This window comes from Neolamprologus brichardi, chromosome 17 (assembly GCF_056152115.1).
Source record: "Neolamprologus brichardi isolate AB-2024 chromosome 17, ASM5615211v1, whole genome shotgun sequence".
Lineage (NCBI taxonomy): Eukaryota > Metazoa > Chordata > Actinopteri > Cichliformes > Cichlidae > Neolamprologus > Neolamprologus brichardi.
The window spans coordinates 29224722-29250003 of NC_142120.1; the positions used below are offsets into that span (position 1 = coordinate 29224722).

At 42.0% G+C, this 25282-nt stretch overlaps 1 protein-coding gene across 2 annotated transcripts in view; it reads left to right on the forward strand.

The window, feature by feature from the left end:
• Nucleotides 1-24466, forward strand: part of fnbp1l (formin binding protein 1-like) — a 49057-nt gene extending 24591 nt beyond the window's left edge. The window contains exons 2-16 of one of the 2 annotated variants that reach the window (XM_087831090.1): nucleotides 7465-7580; nucleotides 8889-8939; nucleotides 11821-11968; nucleotides 13005-13067; nucleotides 14100-14204; nucleotides 14478-14606; nucleotides 15170-15316; nucleotides 15459-15689; nucleotides 20462-20571; nucleotides 20763-20895; nucleotides 20988-21082; nucleotides 21635-21810; nucleotides 21896-21933; nucleotides 22032-22152; nucleotides 23523-24466. In XM_087831090.1, the coding sequence (XP_087687216.1) occupies nucleotides 7465-7580; nucleotides 8889-8939; nucleotides 11821-11968; nucleotides 13005-13067; nucleotides 14100-14204; nucleotides 14478-14606; nucleotides 15170-15316; nucleotides 15459-15689; nucleotides 20462-20571; nucleotides 20763-20895; nucleotides 20988-21082; nucleotides 21635-21810; nucleotides 21896-21933; nucleotides 22032-22152; nucleotides 23523-23530 (1671 nt within the window). In that variant the 3' untranslated portion in view covers nucleotides 23531-24466. Of the gene's footprint in view, nucleotides 1-7464; nucleotides 7581-8888; nucleotides 8940-11820; nucleotides 11969-13004; nucleotides 13068-14099; nucleotides 14205-14477; nucleotides 14607-15169; nucleotides 15317-15458; nucleotides 15690-20461; nucleotides 20572-20762; nucleotides 20896-20987; nucleotides 21083-21634; nucleotides 21811-21895; nucleotides 21934-22031; nucleotides 22661-23522 lie in introns of those variants that run through there. The other variant, XM_006797801.3, reaches the window with a different exon arrangement.
• Nucleotides 24467-25282: the final 816 nt, after the last annotated feature.

The following is a 25282-nucleotide window of genomic DNA, read 5'->3' on the forward strand; positions in this document are numbered from 1 at the left end:
CATGTTTTCCATTTATGAATTCTGTTTTTAACTGTGGAAAGATTGGAAAATTGTTTGGAAGTGGACTTAAAACAAGCTTCCTAGCTTGATGGGCAACAACAATTGCTACTTTGAGATCGCTGCATCTGCTTTTATAGAAGTTCTCACAGTTGCTTATAATCAATTATTCAAGTGTTTTTGATTATCATTACGTGACTACCGCTCTCAGTTTCTATGGAACAGCGAGGGTGTACTTGGTTTTGTTTTGGTTTTGTTTTTTAAGATTGCATAGAGTCCTGTAAAAACCCCCTTTTTACCCACAACGACTTTATGAACATTTTCAATCAGCAAACAAGCCTTGGCTATATAAGCTTATCTACCTTGGAGCTATCTTAAAGTACAGTGTAAGGACAGCATGAAGCTTCACATTTACTGATATTATGAATTTACCAATCAACCAGCTATGTTCAGACTGTTCACTAGGACCTGTATCTGTATCTCCCAGCAGAAATAAAGGCTAACTGGAATTGGCTGCCATTATTTTTATTTTTTGCTCCTTAGTTTCCTTATAGTGAAATGTTCATGTGTGTTAATATTCAAAAGCATTACTGCAGCATTATTGATGTCATCAATGATTCTCAGTATGGGTTATATAAAGATAATGACAATCTTTTTTTCCACTAGTGAGTCATAAAAGTGGAGTGTGTTATGATTTGACTAGACAGAAAAAAAAATCTGTAATAATCTTTCATCATATTGTAATTAACTGATAGGGAACTTACACTGTTACACCTTCTCTGGTCTGGAATTTTGTTATAATGGGCTAATGGGCATAATGGGTTAAGCAGAGGACATTTACCTGAGCTGGGTTTGTGCATGAAGCCAAAGGTCAACATTAATTTATTTTTGATATGCTATCTATGCTAGTTTGGGTGGTGAGACTTAAAAAAAACATTTCCTCTAATTTTTCTGTCTTTTTAAAGTTTAGACTTTAAAACCAAAAAAATAGGATGGTTTATTTATTTTGTTAAAAGATTTTCAGTTAAAGTACTTTTCGCTCTGGCTAAATGATATCGCTTTCAGTGCAAGTATTTTTATCCCCAGCACACACTGTACAACAGTCCAAATGCATTGTGATGGAGGGGTCTAGTGTTACTGCTGTGTTTGTGGAGGCACCTCTTCCTGTGATTATGTGGGGATTGTGTGACAGGATGTTGTGTTCCTGCTGATGATAATATTGCTGTTAGTTCACCTTTCTGCTGCTTTCAGGGTTCAGCTCGTATGATGTGTGTTATTTTGTGAGCTAGTCTTTTTAAATATCACATAGTATACAAACAGAAACGGAGAAATCAAATCCTAAGGTGTATATGTTCATCATTTTAATATTTAATTTGTACATATGAACATTGTTTTGGATCAATGTACCAGCAGTTTAAATATTAAACTTAGTTGATTAGTTGATAGGCACAGCCAAGCAGCACTCTGTTTTCCGTGGATGATGTGGTTCTTTTGGTTCATACTGGGGAGGTTTGAAGCTAGAGCTGGGCGATATATCGAGTTTTTAAAAAATATCGATATATTTTTATACGAGATATAAGATGTGACAATATCCTTTATATCGATATAGTCTATGTTACGTTATAACTATACTTGTGGAGCCGCAAGTTTGCCTCTCTTTCGTCCACTTTTGTCTTTACGCAACATTACTCGGCCTCGCCTCTCCTTCACTGAACACAACTCCCCCCTCCTCCCCCATCGCTTCACCTGCAGGAAGCGACAAGATGGACACGGCAAATCTCCGTTAACGAGTTACTGCGCATCGCCCCGTGCGTGGGGCTGGACGCCGTCAACGTGTTAGCGAGCTAACCACGCTAACGCCATGCAGCCCAGAGGCGCTGCACAGCCTAAAATCCTTTCATTTTCTCAAAAGTTGACAGCGCGCCTTATGTATGAATTCTGGTTGTGCTTGATGACCGCGAACCGATTTTATGTGGTACACGGCGCTCAGCAATCTGTCAAAAATGTTTTAGTACGACTTTGGTAAGCTACGGAGCTGCACCTGTTGATGGATTGTCAGAGCATTACGGCTACCGAGGCAGTGTTGCCAACTCCTCAGTAAGGAAAATCGCTATTGGCTGTCCTAAAAGTCGCTAGAAGTCGCCAAATGACGTCATCGCCTAATTTGCATAATTGGTCATGCTAATGTAATTGTAACCTACACTGTTGGAGAGAGAAATTACATCGTGGAAGAGACATAAAGTGAGTAAAAAACGTCCTAAATGCAGTTTGAATTTATTCAAATACTACAAATTAAATTTATTTTAGCAATTATTGTTTTTTTTAATGTCACAATTCCAACCCTGCTCCTTTATCCAGGCCTGGACAGGCAAAAGTGACCCGAAATAGGCACTCTGGTGGAGTTACTTTATGTGTGTGTGTGTGTTTATAAGTAGTTTTAAACCTTGTGATCCACAAAACAGCATACCGGTAAAAGAATTGACTGCGTTACAGTAAGTGCGGGAGCAGCGGCTTCGCCCATGCGCGATTCATTTGCCGTTTGGACGCACAGGTGTGAACGTCTCCTGCCCTGATAGCAGCTGGGGGAGGACTATCCTCCGCCCGTGAGCGCTTTGGCACGGGTGAGGTGCCAGCGATACGCGCTTTCACGTCAAAAAGTCGTCATAAATAAGTCTCCAATAATACCAGAAAAAGTCGCCAGTCGCTTTTTAGAAAAAAAAGTCGCTAAGGGGGTCTGAAAACTCGCTGAATATAGCGACAAAGTCGCTAAGTTGGCAACACTGTACCGAGGAGCCTCGCGGAGTGATACGTACTGTGCTTCAACGTAATATTACCTTACTGTGTATAAGGACCATAAATGGCACCTGTTAAGAGACGTGGTTACGAAGAGGATTTCAAACTCCAGGCTGTCAGTCACGCAGTAGAAGTTGGGAACAGAGCAGCTGTGAAATCTGTCTTTGTTACTATGCTCTGCGTCTTTTAGTTTACATTTTGACTGCACAATTGTGAGCTTTTTGTTATGCACAAAAACAACATTGTTTTCTTTTATTTATGGAGCATTATTATTTAATAAATGCTCATACTTTATTTTTGAGTAAATTTTATGTACATCTATGTTCTATGTTAATAAAAGTGCCTGTGTGACATCTGGGACACAGCTTTGACTAAGAACTCTCTTTTTGTTCTTACTTTATGGCTTAAAAAAAAAAAAAAATCGAGATATATATCTTATATCGCCGTCCAGGTAAAAAATATCGAGATATGAATTTTGGGTCATATCGCCCAGCCCTATTTGAAGCCCATTGTGAAGTTGCGGGGATGATAATTGGCACCACCGAGTCCAAGGACATCTCAGCAGGAAAAAGCACTGATGGAGTCTTGTGTCTGAGAAAAGTTACTGCCTCAAGTAGAGGAGTTTAAGTACCCTGGGGTCTTGTTCACAAGAAATGGAGAGATTGATAGATGTGAAGTGAAGAGAAAACGGAGTGTGAAACTGAAGCTATTGATTTACTGGTCAGTCTACCTGCCTGTCCTCACCTGTGTCTGCAGGCTTTGGGCAGTGGCCAAAAGAAGAGATCACGGATACAAACGACAGAAATGAGCTCCCTCTGCTCGTGTTAATACTAGAGTTGTCATTATACTAGAATTTCAAACTTGATACTGAGGAAAATACTTGCTACTCAATACCGTTTTCGATACTGCAGGGAAAAGTTTGACCCCGTCCTGCAACAACAGCATTAGTGATAAAGAAGTCATTTCCTGAAAAAAGTTAAGTTGTGAATTTCCAGCTAATTTTTCCAAATACAAGTTAGAATGAACAAAATAAGCATTTAAGATTCAAATTTTAGTGGTTGTATTTGTTTAACAAAAAATAAAAAATTAAAATCTGATAATATAATTACAGGTCATAATGGGTAAAATGTATAAAAGAGCAAAGAGTATAACAAGTAACACACATAACACATCTCAGGAATTCATTGTAGAATATCATCATTGAAAAGTTCAAAATGAATTTTGGATCGAGTTGGGCTAAAATACGCTGCGAAACACTGAACCAGTCACTGCTTGCATTTTAAAGCTGACCACACGGCTGTCTACATCAAAATGAGAAAGACGTTTTAATAAATTATTGTAAAAAAACAAAAAACCCCAACCTTTCATCCACTGTCTCCACTACTGCAGACCTGCACATCCTCAGCTGCAGAATGATGATCACTGGTGCAGACTGACTCTAATTGATTGTGTAGGCAGTCTGTTTCCATCTACAAATTGGACGGCAGTTATTTGCAAACCTTCACCAATCTGTCTCAGAGTGATTGCAGTCAGACTGCAGCTGTTTGGAGACTGGTTGCCTCCTGGATGTCTCCTCTGTGAGGGAAGAGAACCTGGGACAAACTCCGGAGAAATGAGATCTCTCAGCTGGCTTGGGAACCCTTGGTGTTCCCCGGAACTAGCTGGAAGAGGTTGCTGGGGATGCCTGAGTTTCTCTTCTTAGACTGCTGTCTAACTCTGATAACGGCTGACTGGCTTAACACGGGACTGGATACACGGGTTAAAAAAACTATTGCTGGTCTTGTTACTTAGTACTGATATTTGACTCACTGCAGAGAAAGTGTGAGTGGTGCAGGTGCCTTTACTGAGACCAAGCCACATTGCAGATCCCAGATTTAGGCTGCAACTCTTCAGCCAGCGTTATTTTCATCCCAGAGAAGACCGGGAAGATGCTGTCATTTCCCCAGTGAGGCAGTCTGTGCTCAGCTTGCCACAAACTACAGGATGAGCTCATACTCGTATTACTTATTCATAGGCACCGTCACAGAGGCTGACGCAACCACAGACAGACATGCTGCTAAAACGAGCCAGACAGGCTGGCAAGAAACAGGGCCGGTACGCATTAACCAGATGCAGCCAGACAGACGGGATGCAGAAAATATTGATCCAAAAGCTCCACCAAAACATGCAGATTGCCGTTCTTTGATTTTTGTTTTTTCACCCTGCTGCTCGGCTTCTTGTTTTGTCTTTGGCTGCTCGGTTTTGGGTGAAATCTTTATGCTTGAATAAGAAAATGTGCCCTTTTGCAGTTTATTTCTCACTTAGAGAAAACTGCCAACACGCTCCATAGAGACCGATGGGAACTCTGTGTTGTATCCTGCTGCTTGTGTGAACATGCTGGGGTCGCTTTGTTTATCTCACTGGTTGTAATTAGTGAGCATATTCTTTGACTGATGGCTGCTTTTGGACTGCAGCCCCCCCTCTTGTTTGCAGTTTTTGTCTTGAACCAGACAGAATTTCTTCCACACTTCTCAGTGGAAACACGATGTTACAAGCTTTAGTGAAGCACTTATTATGGACCTCAGTGGACAGTGGGGAGGAAAACGTGGCAGAATAGTAGAGTGATACATTGAATTCGAGTATAGCAGGAGGGAAAAATGCCTGTGTCATTTTTAGTAACATGCAGTTTTTTCCACATTGGTTAGAGAAATATGATTTAGAGAAGCTGTTTCTGCGTGTGAACTGAGGTTATAATAATAATAATTATTATAATAATTGCTTTTTGAAATTGCCAGAGAGGGGCATTGCCAAATTTAGGATGGCAGGCTGGTGTGTGGGGTGAACAGTAGATCCCTGTTGGTGGAAATCCGATTCCAGGATGATGTGAAGGGAAGGAGGACGTCCTAGGGTGCTGTGTAGGAATCTGTAGGTGAGGAGGGGGATTTTATAGGAGATACAGAACTTAACCAGGAGCCAGTGAAGATGCATAAGGGTGGGTGAGAACTCTGGCAGTTAATTTCTGAACATATTGCTAATGATTTTAAGACCATACTTGGCATTTAAGTATGGGTATCAGTTGCTGCTGACACTGCTGTTCTATGTACACAGCAAGGTAAATTGCAGTATTGTTTCGGCTTCCTTTTGTTCTCTTTGTGTTTGAAGAAAGTAATAACTGGACACGCAAGGGTTGGCTGTTTCATGTTTGCCTCTGTGACCTTTATTTTTCTCCAGTTCAAGCTTCATGTTGACACACACACGCTCACACACCCACATGCAGCCTAAAGCACACAGAGCAGTAGCCCATGTGGCTCACTTGATGGGTATTTTGATGTCAGTGTCCACAGTAGTTGACATATTTCCACCTTTTTGGTTTGATTTTGTCTTAATGGAGAGCTTTCAGTACTTTGAAAAAGTCATGGTGTTCATCTGAGTTGACAGAAGTGACAAGGATGTTCAGTATTTGAGTGAAAAAGGCAGAGTAAGATCCACTATAAAAGCAGTAACAGTGCAAGCTGGTTCCAGCTGAAGAATTGCTACAGCCATTAGCAAATCTACAGCCATTGTGGTGGCCGTACACAAAACAATTAAGTGACCAGCAACCACCAATGTGGGCTATAGATAAGAGTGTTTGTCCTGGGCAGGGTCCAGGGTTGATTGTGTTTGATGGGGGTGATTGTGGAGCAGGATGCTTGATCGTTTACCGTCATGAGTCAGTGCACTGTTGAAGTATGTGGATAGAAAAAATAATCTACAATGCAACAAAAAACAAAACAAGCTAATATCTTAAATTATAAAGTTTAAAATTGTTGCACCACCAGTTTACAGTGAAGTCTTGGTTTCCTTTTCAAAAAACACCTCAAGCAAAGCAACCAGAACCCAAACCCAATGAAGCTTCCATCGGTTTGAGAGGGATTGACTATAAAGAGCATTTCTGGGATGTAAATGTTCGCCCTGGCTGCTTTCTGTCTGCATTCTTTGCATGCGTATCCTCCGTCTGTGTAAGCGCATGGAGATGTTAACATCTCCTCTTCCAAGCTGAACTGATCCCCTCTGGAGAGTCAGAAACCTTTGACTGCAGGAGCAGGACAATAACTGCAACTACTGCAGTGAACAGATGATTGGTAGCCCGTGAAAAAGAATGATGCAGGACATGTTTGACAGTTGTTGCATGCATCATGCTGATTCAACTCATCTGGACATGAAAATGCATTGTTCACTCACAATAAATGTAAACAGTTGGCCCGAAAAACCTTCAGCTGGATGGATTTCAATGAGAATGGATCAAATGTGGGCATGTGGCCACAGGCACTGATTTCACTGGCCTTTGGGTTCCTGATCAAACCATCAATAATACTGAAGTCTGAAACAGTATGTCATATGTAATTTGTATGAATCAATCATTAGTCCGTCCTCATGCTGATCTTAATTTTGCTGCTTCTGATGTCGAGTCTGCAGCTGATTTATTGTAATTTGTCCACATGTGGTGGTTTAAATCAGGGATGCATGAGATGTACACAGCTCACTAATACTTTTTAGAGCTGAGCCAGCAGAAGGAAATGTGTATCTCATTTGTATGTTCAGAGTCATTCCACACGGACTGCTGAGTAATCTTTGAATTTGAACCCTTTGTTCACCGTGTCCTGAAAGTCCTTATTAAATGTGTCTTTTTCTGTCTTACTGTGTTTTTGTCTTTAGGACCAGTTCGAGAATCTGGACAAACACACTCAATGGGGGATTGACTTTCTTGAGCGCTATGCAAAGTTTGTCAAGGAGAGACTGGAGATAGAGCAAAACTATGCCAAGCAGCTACGGTACACACACACACACACACACACACACACACACACACACACACACACACACACACACACACAATGTCAAATACAGAAAGTTATATTGATATACTTTAAGACAAAAAAAAGCATAAAATGCAGCTTTATGAGACACAGATTAAGTGTGATGGTGTTGTCTTTTCCTTCATACACATACTGGGAAATCCTTTGATGCTGAAGATTCTATATTGAAGCTTTTTTTGTGCCTTTGATCAGGCTAATGTAAATGCTGCCACTCCTGGGACTGAATCCCAAATGAATATTTATATCCTTTGGTATAATACAGCTGCGTGTGCACTGTTCGGTTCATTAAGAGCAGTAACACACCAACAGCAAAAAGCCTTTCTTCAAGACAAAAAATGCAATATACTTAGAATAGTATAAAAGTTTTATTCTAGTAATGTATGGAAGATGAAGAAGGTCAGAGATGAAGCGCTGCTTGGTTTTTTTTGCTCTTTTTTGCCATAGTTACATGTAGCATCTAAAGCAATGCACTGACAATAGGAATGAAGTCATGAGATGAAATGATATAAAACTAAAAGAAGGGTAAATGTATGTATTTAACAGCAGCCTGTCTTTGTCTCCAGCATGCTCAAAATCTGAGCTATAACAGCATCAGCACTTTGCAGTGCAGACCTTTATTAGAACAGTGCCTCGTGTGTTTATTCACTGTCTGTTGATTCAACCTTTTTCAAAACTCACCGGGCACGGACCTAGTAACTCGCATTTAAAAACCAGTAGAGTCCCACTGGCGGCGCATTTGGGATTCCAAAGGGGGGATATCTCTTGTGAATAGATGAAAAAAAGACGCACACCGCTGAGGATTTGTGAAGAGTGAAGAGTGATCAAAGGTCTGCATGAAACATGTTTCCAGGAAATCAGGCAGAAACTCCTTATTTTGTCACTGATAGCAAGACAACTCGCATGCATGCGTGTGTGACACACACACACACACACACACACACACACACACACACACACACACACACACACACACACACACACACACACACACACACACACACACACAGAGTTTGTTGCACACACACATTCCTCTGCACTCTAGCTAAATAATTAAATCACACTGTAACTGTAGTTTGTGCTAGCAGAGCCTGAGGGAGTGGATAGGCAGAGACTTTGATGTTTAAATGTGTTATTCATCTCTAATAATAAACTATGATGCCTATTTTCTATGTGTGTTTGTGCGTGTGTGTACATTTGTGTGTCTCTCTACCAGAGTTAAAATGTCTTACACAAGTCTGCTTCTCTGTGTCTTTTGTCTGTCAGGAACTTGGTGAAGAAATATTGTCCAAAGCGCTCCAAAGATGAGGAGCCGAGGTGAGTAACCTTAAGTGTCTGTGTTTCTGCTTTTGTTTACTTGTCGGATGTCTGCAGACGGTAAGAGCGGAAAAGGCCTGTCGGACACTTTATAAATACTGTTTGTCCGTTGGAAGGACCCAGACGCCGGCTTTGATGCCATGGCATACGTGTGCTAAAAAAATAAAAAAATTAAAAAAAATTACTAAAAAATGTCAAAACTGTTCAGTCTTTGTTTTTCTGTTCTTTAATTGTAAGCAAAAGCCACAGCCGAATCACATGACTGATTTTTGATTTTCATTAAGTAGAAAAGGATAATACACCATTAAGCTGCGAGTTTGTGAAGGCTGATGTCTTACAAACAAAAGTCTGCGAGAATGTGGATTCTTTGTTTCTTTGTTTGAAGGTTTGGAGACACAGTTTCTTTAGAAAGTTGGCACACACTCATCATGGATGTAAATATTTTCGCTATCTTGGGTTTCAATAAATTCTGTGAACTGCTTTTTTTCGTTTTTTAATGCTGGACTAATTGCATAACATGCAAATGACTCAGGAATTTATTATGGGTTTCCTAAAATATGTTTTAAGTTGAAATCAAATATACACAGCCAACAATATACTTGCCCTGTCTTTCAGAGGTACTAAAAGTTTCAAAATGTGTTGACAAGGCACTCACAATTCCTGTGAGTGATCCTGACTGATCACAGCTGCAGCTTCTTTTTTTATAGATTTTCTTTTCGCTGCACTCGTCGGCCTGACCAAGAACAGTAAAAAGTCCAGGGTGCTCAGTTCAGATCTGAACAGGAGAACTGTAGATTCACACGCGTCTATAATGTTTCTTGGAGCCATTTCTAAGGCCCCAGTCACACAGACCTAGAGACCAGTTGGCAACTGCCTGGCAACCACTGGGCACTGTGGAAGAATGAGTATAATTTGACCAGTTGTGAGTGGCTGTTGATGGTTCCTGGCAGTTGTCGGGAAATCCCTTGTTAAAGCTCCAGTTATGCAGGCCAAGAGACTGGTCAGTGACTGCCTGGTAGCCACAGGACACTGGGGAACAATGTGCATTCCCTGAATGTTTGGTGAACGGTTGTGGAAGGTTGTTGGTGAAATTGGTCTTAGAGGTATATCATGCTGCAGTGAAAACCTCCTAGCAAGAGCAGATTGCCACAGCTGTCTGTAGTTTGTATAGAAGAAACCAGCTTCTCTGCGCCTGTCTAATTTCACCCAGCTTACAGCCTTCAGAAACGACGCATTCTTCCCTTGGGACATGACGTGACCAGCGGGTTGCCAACTGGTTTCTGTGCCCATGTGACTGAGAGCTCCAGAGTTTAATGTTTGCAGAACATCAGGTGAAAAGTACAAGTTGTTGGGGAGGATATCCATTTAGCTTAGGTCTGAAAGAGAGGCTGGCTGTCACCCTGAGATGAGTTGGTTCAGATGGTCAGAAGAAAAAAAAAATCCTCCAAGACATCAGTGAAACATCAACGTCACAGTCTGCTGTCAAGAAGCTTGACATCGCCATGGACTGATAGGCTGTTGTCCAAGAAAGATGCATGTTCTCTAGTACTGAGAGCTTCTGGAAATTAAATGGTCAGATGAGTCACACCTTTAGATGCAACGTTGTTTTGTAGGCGTAAAAGTGAGGACCGAGAGCACTGTACCCATGATAATGAAGAAGGTAGACTGCCTCAGCATAACCTCAAACTGCCATTTGAGGCTTGGACTCAGCTGGGCAGTGACCTCAGTCACACATTAAGGCTGCCTCTGAAATATATAAAACAAGTAAAAGTCAGTTACCAGGAAAACAACCATTTCAATTTAACTCCACTAATCCTTCCTAGAAGAGCAACCAGAAATTGTGCCAGAAACTTGTTGACACCAGAAGCGCCTGGTAAAAGTGCAGCTTCCTGAGAGTCACTTTTTTTTTTTTTTTTTTTTTAAAATCAGGTGCGCTGCATGTAAAGTATGTATACCCTGTATTTATTTCTGCAAAAATTAAAGCTTTGATTTAAATGATGTTTGCAGTGTAATCATTCAGCCTCAAAACAACAACAGTTCACAGAAATGCTTGAAAGGCTAATATTAACAAAACATTCACCTCCATGATGAATGTAGGTAAGCTTCTAACTGCAGCGGGATACGTTAAAATGAGTTCCACACCAGTTTGAGTGTCATTTATATGTACCTAAAGAATATGACGCGAATAAAAAAAACTAAATAAAGCAGTGCAGAATGTTTGGATGTAGTTTGTTTGGAGCAGGGGTGCCAAACTTGAGGCCCAGGGATCAAAATCAGCCTAGCAAAGACTCCAGTCCGGCCCACTGGACAGCTATGGAAAATGTAAAGAAGAGCATAAATTCTGGAGTTGTAACTGCATTTTCATACATTTAGGCGATAAAGACCTTCCACATGGCCATTGATAATACACCAATGTAATTAAGTAATAGATTAAACAATGGAATGACTGACAGGTTCCTGTATTTCACTATCTAAATATGTCCATTGAGCTACCTGATCCTTTCCTGTAATTTTACACATTTATTTCTTACAATTTAAGCCTAAAGAGCAGTGCTGGCCCATTTCTTTCATTTACTACTGCCGTGTATATATATATATATTTTTTCAAAACCGAGACATGCTGTTGCAGTTTCACTTCTTTTTCTTATATTAAGATATTTCAGGACTAAATGTGTAGATAAACTTCTTTGCACTATAAAAAACAAAGGGAGTTTCACTGATCCGGCCCACTTAAGATCAAAGGGAGATGCACCCATGATGTAAAATGAGTTTGATGTCCCTGGCTCAGAGTTTATGTTTTTGTGCATATGCGTGTAGTACACTAGAAGACACGGGACATGTTATGTCTTAATCACGTGTTAATTATGTGGCTCTCCTGCAGGTTCACGTCATGTCTGTCTTTCTACTCCATACTCAATGAGCTTAATGACTATGCTGGTCAGAGGGAGGTGGTGGCGGAGGAGATGGCTCACAGGGTTTATGGCGAGCTGATGAGGTACAGCCAGGACCTGAAAGCTGAGAGGAAGCATGTGAGTACATTAACATGTTCATACTTCACTGCTCCCGCTGCGTGCCACTGAACAAAAGCCAAACATGTGCTTTATTTTCTGTCTGTTTTCAGCTCATTCACTGTTAGATCACATTTGTCAAAGAAACTGTTGCTTCCTGTCATAAAACGGATGTTGCTGTTTGCCCTTAACATCCGCTGTGTCGCCTTCTCATGAATTTGTGTTCTGCTTGGCTTTACTTAAGAGGATAAATATGTTGGATGTAATGTTAACCATCTGTCTTTTCCACCATCTGCTGATGGCAAAAAGTGAAAGGCTAAAAGCCATGCGTTTGGGGAAAAACAGCGCCCTCTGCTGGTTTTGTGCTCTATAGAAATCCAACACTCATTTTTGTAGGGACAGTAGTATCTTAGGATTACACCAACATGATAATGGTTTTTGTTTGTATTTAGATGTTTAAAGATTACATATAGGTTTAGGATCAGGAAGTTTTAATAGCAGGTGGGTGGGGCTGCAGCTAGAGAGACGACCCTACGAAGGATCTCACTTTGTTTGAAATCAAACAGATGCAAGAGTAGAGCAGCTCAAGTCTTTTCCCATCTATAATATAATCTTTGAACAGAGTAACTGTACATTTAGGATTGAAAAGCATGAAAGGTTGGCATAGATTCTAATGCTGGCAGAGAAGTGCTGTCCATTCTTTCGTTTATAATATATTATCACAAATATACTAATATTAGTGTGGCAACAATCCCAGCTGAACGGCCACTGCAGTATTAGTCTTATAAACCTTTAAGTGCATCACATAGTTCTCAATATGCATGTCAATAGATTCATTTCCATGACAACCGCACAAACTAAGGCGTCTGGTACAGCTGAGGACATTTACTGCTTTAGTAACTGAACTCAACTCTTCCTTCAAGTAATTTTTGTTTTATATGTGACTGTGACACAGAGTCCAGTAATTTTGTATTTGTGCACATATTTATATGTATTTTCTGTTTCTGTGTAAATGTGTTCTCGTTGTGTGTGTTTGTGTGTGTGCATAAACGAGCAGCATCTACAGGAGGGCAGAAAGGCCCAGCAGCATTTGGATCACTGCTGGAAACAGATGGACAATGTAAGTGAGGCGAGAAGGAGGAGGTTTGAGTAGAAAAATGTACTGTTTAGTGTAAATATCATCTGCTCAGGACAGCCGGCTTTATTCATCTCATACTTGTTTGCATGAGGAATGTAAGATATGTTAACAAAGGTAACAGAAGGACAAATAGGATCCACTTTATCCCCCACTTTCACACGTTACATTATTTATACAAGAATGAAATATGCAATTTCAGGGTACTTGCATTTGATTTTAGCATTTTACTATCTGTGCTAATTTATATATATATAAACACATATATATGTATGTATATGTAATATTGTAATATTAAAGGACATGTTTCTGAGGGTGAAAAGACAGCTGGGTTCCTTTCTTCTTCCTGGCAAACTTCCCAGTCTGCAGGGACTGAAGACAGGGGCCAAGACCAGGAAACACACTGAAAAAACACACATACACAGAGACCTCAGTGCAGACCAACCCCTCCCACAGCAAGGCAAGGCCCATGTGCCGCATTCGGCCCCTGACAGGCCTGCTTTTTGGCTCTTTACGGGCTCCAGAGAGAGAAAGAAGGAGCGAGAGATTGCATTTGTTCACATCTGAGGTCATTCACTTGCGTGAGCTGAGTTATTTTACACCACTGCTCATTACAAGACCTGTCTGTAATCACAACAACTCCAAAATAAATGTAAATAAAAAAGTAAATAATTCTTATCTTTTCACATTTCCTGGCCCGAGGCCCATTGGTTGAGTTCAGTGCTGCACAACCATTCGAGTGTTTCAGTGTGCGGGCTGCGTGACTTTAATGGTGACTACCTGGTGACTGAACTGTAATGTCTCAGCTATTCGCTGCGTTTCCTTCACTGGTAATGTAACCCAGATGGCTTGGCAGGAAATAAACTATCCTCCTCTCTGATTCATCTCCCTCTCATTCACATATTTTTTTAAATTTTTTTTTATTGAGACATGAAATGGAGAGGTTGCGAAAATGTTATATAATCTTTTGAGTTACTCAATTTACTTAAAATTGTGCGTTTATTTTCTCCCTTTCAGAGTAAAAAGAAATTTGAAAGAGAGTGCAAAGAAGCCGAGAAGTCCCAGATCACCTACGAGCGGCTAGATAATGACATCAACGCCACCAAATCAGAGGTGGAGAAGGTAGGAAGCCCCCACCTGTAATAACACCGTTATGTGCCTTAAACTGTAAGATGCTGTGGTAGCAGTCTCCTCAGCTTGTTTGCACTGTGGGATCTATGCAATGACGTGACTTTTCCCTCCTTTTGAAAATTGGAAAACACAGTATTTGAATTTGTTATGGCTTCCGAATTAGTCGTAGCACCGTGATGCATGTGATTTATAATGTGGACAGACTGGAGGTTGGTGGGACATCAGTGACTGTTGATGTTGTGTTGGTGTGTATGATCTGTTCAGGCCAAAGCTCAGTTCTACATGCGCACTCACGCGGCTGATGAGAGCAAGAACGAGTACGCCGCTCAGCTCCAGAGCTTCAATGCAGAGCAGTGGAAACATTTCCACAGTGCCATACCACAGATCTTTAAGGTAACTCAGACATGTTGAACTGTAGCTCTAGCTCTCTCTCTACAGCACACCTTCCTCCCCTCACACAGAACCTGTCACAACACATAGTCACTCCTCCATGAGCCTGGAGGTTTCTTCCTGTTTAAAGGGAGATTTTCCATCCCACCGTCGCCAAGGGCGTGCTCATGGAGGAGGGGGGTGGGTTGGGTGTTGGGGGGTCATTTGATTTTTTTTGAGGGGTCTTTACCTTACAATATAAAGGACCATGAGGAGGTTGTTGAAACGATTTGAAGGGAATTGTACCTTCAAGTCCACGTTGTTATTTACTGACACAATCTCACTGATTCTTTTTCATTGTTTTTCAATGACTTTGTATAAAGGTTTCCATGTTTCAGTGAAAGCATAGTGCTCTGTGTTAGTGACCCATTAAATGTTTAACACATGGCTTTAACTGATCTTCTAACCAGGTATCAGTGTTTGTCATTAAAAGGATCTGCTTGCAGGGGTTTGCACCTGTGTCTATGTGTGTGTCGTACTTGGCTACTTCCTAGTGTTGATTCCATTTCCTGTGCTCTGTGTAACAGAATCTGCAGAACATGGATGAACGTCGGACGGTAAAGCTTGGAGAGACATATCGAAGCTTTGCTGAGGCAGAGCGGAGAGTTATTCCCATCATCTCCAAATGTCTAGAGGGAATGGTTTCAGCTGCCAAGGCTGTAGACGAGCGAAGAGTAAGTGTAGGAAGAAAGGAAAAAGAGCGGTTATTGCTAGCATCTTCAGAAATCTGTGAAACCGATAAGCCGGTAGTAGTCTAGACGTGGGGTTGGTGTTTGGATAAAGATAGGAAAACTTATTTTCCTCCTCACTTCCCAGGATTCAGCAATAGTTGTGGAGTCATTCAAATCTGGCTTCGAACCTCCTGCTGACTTCCCCTTCGAGGACTTCAGTCAGAATTTGAGCAGAACGGGCTCAGATGGTACCATCAGCAACACGCCCAAAGGAGACAACCGAGAGCGAGACGGGGCACCGGGGCCACGATCTGATCCGAAACACCCCATGAGCAGAACCAAGAACAAGCTCTGGCTGTTTGGGAAGAAACCAAAGGTACAGGAAGTGATGAATAATTCTTGTTGCTTCAAAGTAATTCACTCTTGTGGACCTGTTCATGTTAGTCTATCAAATATAGACCTAAAAAAATAATAGTGTCATATGTAAAACATACAGAAAAGATCTGAAAATTTCTGTTTGCAGGTGAATTTGCAGTGATTTACCCATAATCCTTAGATGTTTATCAGTCAGTAGGACCTTTATAAGGGCTCTCCATAGTGACCTACATACCTACATTGCACTAGAGCGTGTTCTTTAACAGACTTCATACAAACAGTCAGACAGCTTTATTAGGAGCTCATTTGATTTTAACCGTCCCTGCCCTTTACATCATACATTTTTCTCTTACAGTCATTTTTTTTTTGCATATTTTCAGATATTATTAATGTTATTCCCCCATATTTAATCACTTCCTCTGGACCAAGCTTGTATTCTCAGCTCGCGTTGAGCTGCAGCTTTTTTTTTGTCACCTTTCCAATAACAACACCCTCAAATGCTTCCTACAACACACTTCTTGGAACTTGCCCGTCTCCATAAAGACCGTATTGATCAATCATTAACTGCCTGCTGTTGGTTCATCTGAGCGTCATCATTTCTTTTTAAAGGCTGTGTGGCTTGGATTTGACGTCACTTCTTTTCAACAGAGAGCTCCCCCGATCCACGTTGACAGAAAAATGTTAAAGTGAAACTGATCTCAGTTTGGAATAAACAGCGTCCACGCCGGGCTCCAGCGATCATGTGAAGAAGCTGATTGAGATTGATTTTTCAGGAGATTTGATGAGTTGCATGTGGAGCTTTTTGGTAGATCTCTACAACAAAAATGTGCTGAGTTAGAGGATTCGACTGTGGATGGATTATGATGGCTGAACCACTAAAGGACTCACAGCAGAGTGGGGAAAGCACCATTTTCATCTGGATTGTTTGCATTCCCATCAGATAAACTGAATATGTATTTGTGTATGTGTCACTTTTTGAACAAATTGGCGTCATAAACTTACTTCCTGTTTTATTTTCAAAGTTTATTAGGTTTAAAGGGCTTGGCGATTAATTAAATGTAGAGGTTCCAGCGATCATTAAAACCCAGAATTGTATTCTGAGCTAAAACAACCTGCCGTCAGGAGAAACACTGCACCATGAATCCAATAAGTCATCCTGACCTCTGGCTCTGTCCTCTCTTCCTGCTCCTCACCCAGTCCCCCGCCTGTTCTCCTCCTCCACCACCTTCCTCCTCTCGTCCCTGGTCCACCTCCCAGTTATTCCCTGCACGCCGGTTTAGTTCTGACCTCGTCAGCCACTACCTATCTGAGATAAAGACTACAGTTCCCAGAATCCCGCAAAATTTGCGGAGCCTGAGGAGAGGGGTGAGACAGACAGTAGTGCCTGTAGTGTGTTCGAGTGAGGCAGGTTGATGTGTTGTTTGGTTTTCACTTCTTCTACAGGCTGTCTGCAGGCCCTCTGTGGACGATAACAATCTTGACTTACACAATGAGCACAAAAAGCACACTTTCAGTTTTGACCTGGATCGTTTAACTACTTTTGTCCTCGATTGATGAATACATCGAGCCCATACGTTGTCATTTGACTTGAGAAACTTGCAGACACCCTAAAATATGATTTTTTTCTTCTCATTTCTCCTTTTTTTTCCTGTTTTCCCTTCCTCCCATATCCTCCACCCTCTGCTTTTCTTTTTATCTCTCTTTCTTTTTTCTCTTGGTGTGATTATTTTGCTTCCTTCATGTATAAGATGGAATTTTGCTCTAATCCCAAGACGGACGATCCTTGGTGATTGACGGTGTGTCGGTGTGCGAGGGATTCAGAGGGTATTTTTGGCATTGTGGCTGCAGTGTTGTGTTTGTGGGAGGCATACAAAATAAAAACAGAGATGCCAACATCAGACGTGTTGTGCAGATGTTGGTCTGAGGCTGTAGTTGTAGTGTGTTTGTGTGTGTGTGTCGCTCTGCTAATGGCTTCATTCAGCTGTCAAACAGAGCTTTTTGCTCTCCCACAGTTTTAACACCAACATGTGAATAACATTCAGACTCTGTTTCAGTCCTCAGCTTTGATTGGCTTTTATTCCTTTCAGGTCTGTCAGCTTCATCTGTGATTGGCAGCTTTTTGTTTGGTCTACTAAATTTGATACAATCTGAGAGTTTAAACAAATGTGCAAGGCAGCATATGTTAGCAAGTGTTTATGATAATGGATTCATTTTGAGTGCATCTCTTTGAGCCGCTTTATTCTTCTTAGACAGGGTAAAAACAAAGCAGTATACTGTTAACAGTAGATTCATGGATAGATGGATAGTTGATGAAGTAACAGTATGGAACGTGTCATAATATCTTGCAATTTGAAGCCCTGTTATTGGATCCTACTTTGTTTACCTCCATGTCTGCCAGCATGAATCTGCCATCTTCGCTCACAGGTACTGTGCCTGTGAATATAACACACACTGCTCGCTGCTGATCTTTGGAAAAATGCATCTGTGCTCCTGCATTATTGCTTAGGTGCAGCCATGTATGAATGAGGACAGAGGATTTAAAAAAAAGAAAGAAAGAAAGAAAGAAATCTTATATGCTGCTGAATTTGGAGCACGGTGTTCATTCTACTTTACAGATGATGTGAGGACATTTTAAAATGAAAAATTTCAGTTAGAAAATGCTTGTTTTTGTAGACCTAGTATTAGTTTTATAAAATATTGTGCAAGGTCCATATTATTCTGCAGCTGCTTTTATTGCGAGGCTCTGCCGTGAAATGTAAAACAGGACAGGATCAAGTCAATACGATTAACTTTTATTTATTGAGCAACCACTTGGCGACAGTGGGAAGGAAAATGTTTTTTTTAACAGGAAGAAAACCTCGAGCAGAACCAGGCTCAGGGAGAGGCAGCCATATGCAGCGACCGATTGGGGGTGAGGGATGGGAGACGAGACTGAAGACACACCGTGGAAGAGAGTTTGACTTGGTTAGGAAGCTGCCGATGAGCCATTTAGCAGCACAGCATATGACATTTTATAGGACTGGGTCAGAGCCTGCAGTCAGACCTCCCAGAGCAAGATGGCAGCAGCAGCAGCAGCAGCAGCGAGCCCGGCTTTATGTGGAGAATGAACTGTGCATCAGTGACTGTTGTACTGCCACCTGCTGTCAAAAAGCAGAGTAGCACAAAGCCAGCAGCAGGATGCAGTACTGTACAAGATTTTCCTTTAAATGTGAACTGTGACTCAAACGCTCTGCAGGCCCACACATTGGGTAGTTGGGATGTTGTTATTTGATGCAAGAACATGTTTTTAACTAGTTTACCAGTACGTTTGTTGCTCTCTGTTAGTTTTGTTTTCTTTGTTCTTTGTCCCTTAATGAATCAGCAAGAAATCTTCCCACCATAAGAATCTCCTGAGTTATGGAAAGTGCTGTAACTTTGCACCAAAAAGAAGCAGGAGTGGTGTGTACCTGTGAAAGCGTGAAACACAATCAGAGGGAAGTTTCACGGGGGGGGGGGGACACACACGCTGCTGCTGTGTTTAGTAAACACGAGGTGCTGGACCACACTGAGAACGCACACAGTAAACACATCCAGTAACCAGTGTGAACACTCTTCTGACAACTAACAGCATCCACTGTTGTTCTCTCTTTTTTGTTAATGTGTGACGGCTCAGTGGTCAGTGAAGATGGTAAGTGAGTCTGTGTGAGTGTGTAGACTAGTGCTGTTGAGAAGACCCGGCCATGTAGATGCCAGTGCATCTAACCTCACCATGTAGGACTCCCATAGTGTCCAACACACAGTGCACAGCCCAGTAGTGCTAGCTGGCCACTTCCTCTCCAGGTAGAATAGATTTCCTGTTGTCTGTCAGTACAAACAGTACATGTGGATCCTCACGAGTACAGACTTCCTCAGTTTTAGAGGAACAGCTGTTGTTCCTGTCACCTGCATTCAGAGCTCTTTATTAGGCTATATATAAATTATTAATATTATTATCATGCTTTATATATTTTCTGCTATGGAATTGATAAAGCAGACTCATCACACCATGAGTGGACTTTAAGGCCAGCACAGAGTGTGTGAGCTGTCCCTTTGAGCTCACATTAATCCAGTCTTCATGTTTTCCCTCTACACTGTGCTGCTGTTTATCCCTGCAGATTATTTTGGTGTGAGTCGCCCAGCTAAGCAAGTGAAGCATGCAGCTAGCTAGCGTTACAGTTCAGTATTTGCATACCGTCACGAGCCGGAGAAAAAAAAAATTCTTTAATGTATATTTTTTTGAGCGTTGAGGAAAAGTCACGTTGATTAGTTCCCCTTTTTTCAAATGAAGGCACACATCTCTCCAGCTGATGTCTCAAGATGAGGCGACTCGCATCAAAGCACTCTAGATGGATAAATATAACTGAAGATCAAAGGTTTGATTTGGTGGTCTTCTTTAAAATTCAGAGAAAGGGAAAACAGCAATGTGAACATTTCCATGACAACCGAACAAATGAATTGCCGATGAAGCTCTTTTGACAGTTTCTGGATCAGAGGCTCTAGAAAAGCTGCTGTTTCTTTCACCTCTAACATTTGAGCCGCTTATTTCCACAACAAACCAGCTCACGCTGCAGCATCTGGGCTCCTGATGGAAATAAGTCGCTGGTGTAATTGCATCTTAACAAAGAAGCAAATGCAATAAGCTTTGTTGCTTTTGTTGTGCTTTCTGGGGATCATTCTCTGGCATCACTCATCTAAAGTTAATCAATTCCACGACAGAGTCTAATCCTGTTTTTGTTTTGTTTTTTCCTGCCCCAGGCACCGTCCCTGGAGGATTTCAGCCACTTACCTCCTGAGCAAAGGAGGAAGCGACTGCAGCAGAGGATTGATGAACTCAACAGAGAGCTCCAGAAAGAGATGGATCAGAGGTAAGACACTGGCCAAGCCATCCAAACCAGCAAGATTGTAGTAAACCTGCTCTGGATCTTGCAACTGTTAAATGATGTCACTGTCAGATATTTCCATCCAGGATCCAGGTTCGCTTTTATGGTCCTCGAACTGTTTATCGCCATCAGTCTGCTCTATAAGCTTCGCTTGCTTTCTTGTGTGTTTCTGTCAGAGATGCTCTGAACAAGATGAAGGACGTGTATGAGAAGAATCCTCAGATGGGAGACCCCAACAGCCTGCAGCCCAAAATATCAGAGACCATTTGTAACATGGAGAAACTGCGCTCCGAAATCCACAAAAATGAGGTAAAGACAGGACAAGAAGGTCTCAGTCATTATCTACATGCAGCTTCTGGCCACCTGTTGAAATGTATACTAATGAACCGTGTCACTGACAGACGTGGTTGTCTGAGGTGGAGGGAAAGCAAAGCTCCAGAGGAGACAGAAGGCACAGCGCTGATAACCATCACCATGGTCCTCAAGGCAGAGAGAGGTATCAAATCTCCCGTCTTTTCTTTGGAGGACTTATGTTCCTCACTGAAAATGGACCTTTGTTTTTCACTGTTCAGAAAAGTTAAAGAAACAGATTGAAAACACATCAGATCTCAATCATGCACCAGAGTTAGAACTTAAAAGATGAAAAGATGACACATCTTTGGATGGAAATGAAAGGGCAGATTTCAGAGACAGCCCAAAAATCAAATCAAAGAAAACTGATGCAGCAAGCTTGTCCACTTTGCTGAATTTAATTGCGGCAGCTTAAATTGGTATTCAGCGGCTCGTCTCGCCCCCACGTCCTTTCATTTTTCTGTCCAGCATATTTTCTACAATTTTATTCAGTTTTCTTTATATAGCTCCAAATCACAACAACAGTTGCCGCAAAGCACTACAAATGTTTCATGGGCCAAAGTAAAGCCTTTTCCCTTTTTTGGTCACCATTTTTCCACGTGTACTCTCGATGCACGCTGGTTCTTGTTTATCTTCTAAATCAAATATAAGTGTGACCAGTGCCGTGCACGCTAAGCTCACGCCTGTTTCCTGTCAGCCCTGAGGGCAGTTACACAGACGACACCAGCCAGGAGCATCAAACGCCTCATCACCGGCCCGGTCCAGCGCAGCCTCGACATCCCAACCCCGACCCACACGAGTTCGACGACGAGTTCGACGACGACGACCCTCTGCCTGTCATCGGACACTGCAAAGCGCTCTACTCGTTTGACGGTAAGCACACGCAGTCTGAACTGAGCTGGTTACAGAGTATCAAGCCTGATGTGGTCTAAGTGTCCTGTTTTTGTTTGACTCTCAGGTCAGAACGAGGGCACGCTAGTGATGGCAGAAGACGAGGTGAGACTCTTGAGTTTGATTTGAATGGTGCGATTTGAAAACTCGTCTCCGGTGAGTCGTGGGAGAACATGACGTCCTGACTGTCTGCCTGCCCGCAGGTGTTGTACATCATCGAGGAGGACAAAGGCGACGGGTGGACGCGGGCGAGGAAGCAGAGCGGGGAGGAGGGCTACGTTCCCACTTCCTACGTAGAAATCACGCTGGAGAAAAACAGCAAAGGTGCCGTCACCTACATCTGAGGCTCCGCTGTCCTCTGTCTGTCATGCTCTCCATGTCTGCCTGCTTCTCAGTGTAACACCACTAAAAGGAAAAGAGACATCACTGTGAAACATCTGCATGGACTCCTGTCGTCTTGTTTGCCTCGTTTCCATCCCATCCCTTCATCCTGCACGCCCGCTCATTCTTTTAACCCCATAATCACTCGTCTTCCTCTCATACCTGCGATGTTTCTAAGCACGAACAGGAAGGACTCATCGTGTGGTGTTTGAGCGATTTGTGTGTAATATATGAGCCATGGCTTATCCACCGCTATATGTAAGCTACACCTCTTCTCCTAGATCAAATGAATTAAGATTGTTTTATATTATATTAGAAAGACTCTATTTTTATTTTAACACGTATTCTAATTATTTTACTGTCTATGTTATTTTTAACTGGAGATGATCAAATTCTTGATTTTAAGCTCTTGACATGTCTGTGTTTATTGAAATGAAATATGCTGCATTTACTTTGCCTTTCTGTCTGATTTCTGTGTGTGTGTGTGTGTGTGCGTGCGTGCGTGCATTTTTGTGCCATTGTAATGCCGATTTATCAGTTATCACTGTAAAGGATCTGGATAAAATCTCTACCTATTAGTTTTCCAGAGTGGGCAGTACATGTTGTTACAGGAGTCGCCTGCTCTGGTGCATGTTCATCAGACGAGGCAGGAATTTTTGTTCCTCATGTGGGTCAAATTCTCAGGTTATTGAAGGATGCTTGAACCCACATTCTGTAAACTTTCAGTCCAGTCCAGCCTTTTAGATTAGGACTAACTGAGACAACAGACCACAATGAATAAAGTATCTTTTTTTTTTTTTATTAAAAGCTGTAGTTTGTAGCAAAGCAAAGCAGTAAATTAAAATTATTAGTCACTGTTTTCCTTCTTTTGAATCAGGATAGCGCTTTTATGTGCTGTAATTCTATCAGTGGGTCTTAACTCACAAATTAAGAGTTGCAGTTAGTTAGCCTAATTGTTTTTAAACCGGTTATAGAGCTTTTTTTAGGCTCAGGAGACTAAGATGTAGACCTGGTTTGTTGTTTGAGTCACTGATTGAAACCTGGCCTGACCCTCAGTGTTTCCACCGCTATCCATGAGGATAAAAACCAAGCAGCGCGGGTATTAACGGCGTCTGTGCCAGCTGAAGCAAGTCGTGTCTGAAGAGTGTTTATCGCAGCAAAGGGCGCCACATCATCCTTCATTTTCATTCGCCATTTGAACTTTTCTACTGTGTGTCTGAAACGCAAGCATCCTCAACTTGAGCTGAGTGCGAGCAGGTTCAGCTCGTGTGTGCTTTTCTATTAACGGTCTCTTCTCCTCTATGTGACTGCAGGTTCCTGAGGGGCCGCAGAGTGGCCGGGCGGTTTGATTGGCTGGTGGAGGGCTCGTGCTGATTGCTGATTATTGGTGCTGGGGAGGGTGACTAAGAAAGAGAGAGAGCGAAAGAGCGGAAAAGGGAGAGAGGGAGGTGGAGGAGGTCGGAGATTAGGCGAGCTGCCGGGGAGGTTTGCATGTCTGCATGCTCACGTGTCCATAAGCAGCAAAGCATTCTGGGCTTTCAGAGGAGGGAGGTAGAAGAGATGATGCCAAAGCCACAAACAAGCAATAAAGGATTTAATATCTTCACGTGAGATCCAAACCCACCTCTGAGCTGTGGACCGTTTTTGTCTTTCAGGGTCGGAAGTAGCAACCAGAGCAGTTTATTAGCTACACCAAGCTCAGCTGCATGCAGTCCTGACATTAAGTGAGAATTGTAAAGACTTTATGTTGAAACTACAGAAAGCTCCGGATTTTACTAACTACTTCCTGTTAAACCATCATAAGCAGCTTCAGTAAAATCTGAGCATCGATCTTTTATTTCTGTGCCACGCTGCTCACTTTGTGGGCTTTTATGTCGAGCTGCCCTGTTCTGACCTTGTATCGATGGGTCACCTGTATCACGTACAAATGTGACTAAATATAAGAAATGGATTTTAAAGGTAGGTTAGGACCACTTCTGCTTCTGCTTGGTGAACCTAATAAACTGATTAGTTTTACATTTCTTGAATTTATCTTTTAGTGTTAAATATCAGCTTATCCTTTCTATAAATTACATTACTCTCTGTACCTGCTGGACACACTGTTTGGGGGCAAGTCTTAAAAACTTTCTCCTATAATAACAAAGTTGTTTTTTATAAGTTCCCCACAAGTACAACTTGTTCCCACCTTGCTGGTTTATTTATTTAAAATTTTCTCACCATATTTTTTAAAGTGTATCTCTCTCTCACACACACACACACACACACACACACACACACACACACACACACACACATACACACACTTTCTCCCAGACTTTGGGTCCAGCTTGTGGCAAGATTTAAATAAATAAATTAAAAATAACAGCAGACGTCAGAGGCCACGCCAGGGTTTTCTTATCTTTCAGGGTCAGGTGCTCATCCAGCATTTGCTGCCACTAACAACAGTCAGTCCTGTACCGCCCCTGCTCACTCCTCATCCTTATCTGTGCTGTGTTGGTGATGTCTGCCTGCCTGAGCCACTCTGCTCCTCGTTGCCTGCCTTCACTCTCTTACAGTCGCATGTGGGTTTTTTTTTTTTTTTTTTTTTTTTTTTTTTTTTTAAATAATGTGTCATAAATGTGTCTCAGCTATGATCCTGTGCGAGTTTTCTTTCTTTCCTTCCATCTGTGACTGTGCATATGTGACTCCAGCTCTGTGTGTGTCGAATGCCATGATGTTCCAGCATGAATGGGATTTTGTTCGGTTTAATGTCTCCGTGCGGCTCATTAGACAGATAGCAGGACTATCGGGGAAATACAGGCCCTCTCTCCCCTCTTTCCGTTTTTCTTTCTTCTCCTTTTCCTCGTTGGGTTGCGATTCCACCAGTTGACCAGCAGATGGCGGCCTTCCCTCACCAAACCACAGCTCTGCTCGCTCCGGACTGTGCCTGAACACCAAACTAAGAAAGAGGAGGAGGAGCTCCGGTGTCTTTGCAATTAAGACTGCCTTAAAACTTCACCTTGTTTTCCTGTGGATGGATTTTTCTCACAAGCATAAAACGATGCGTCTGCTTTTCCGCCTGACTACATCTCCC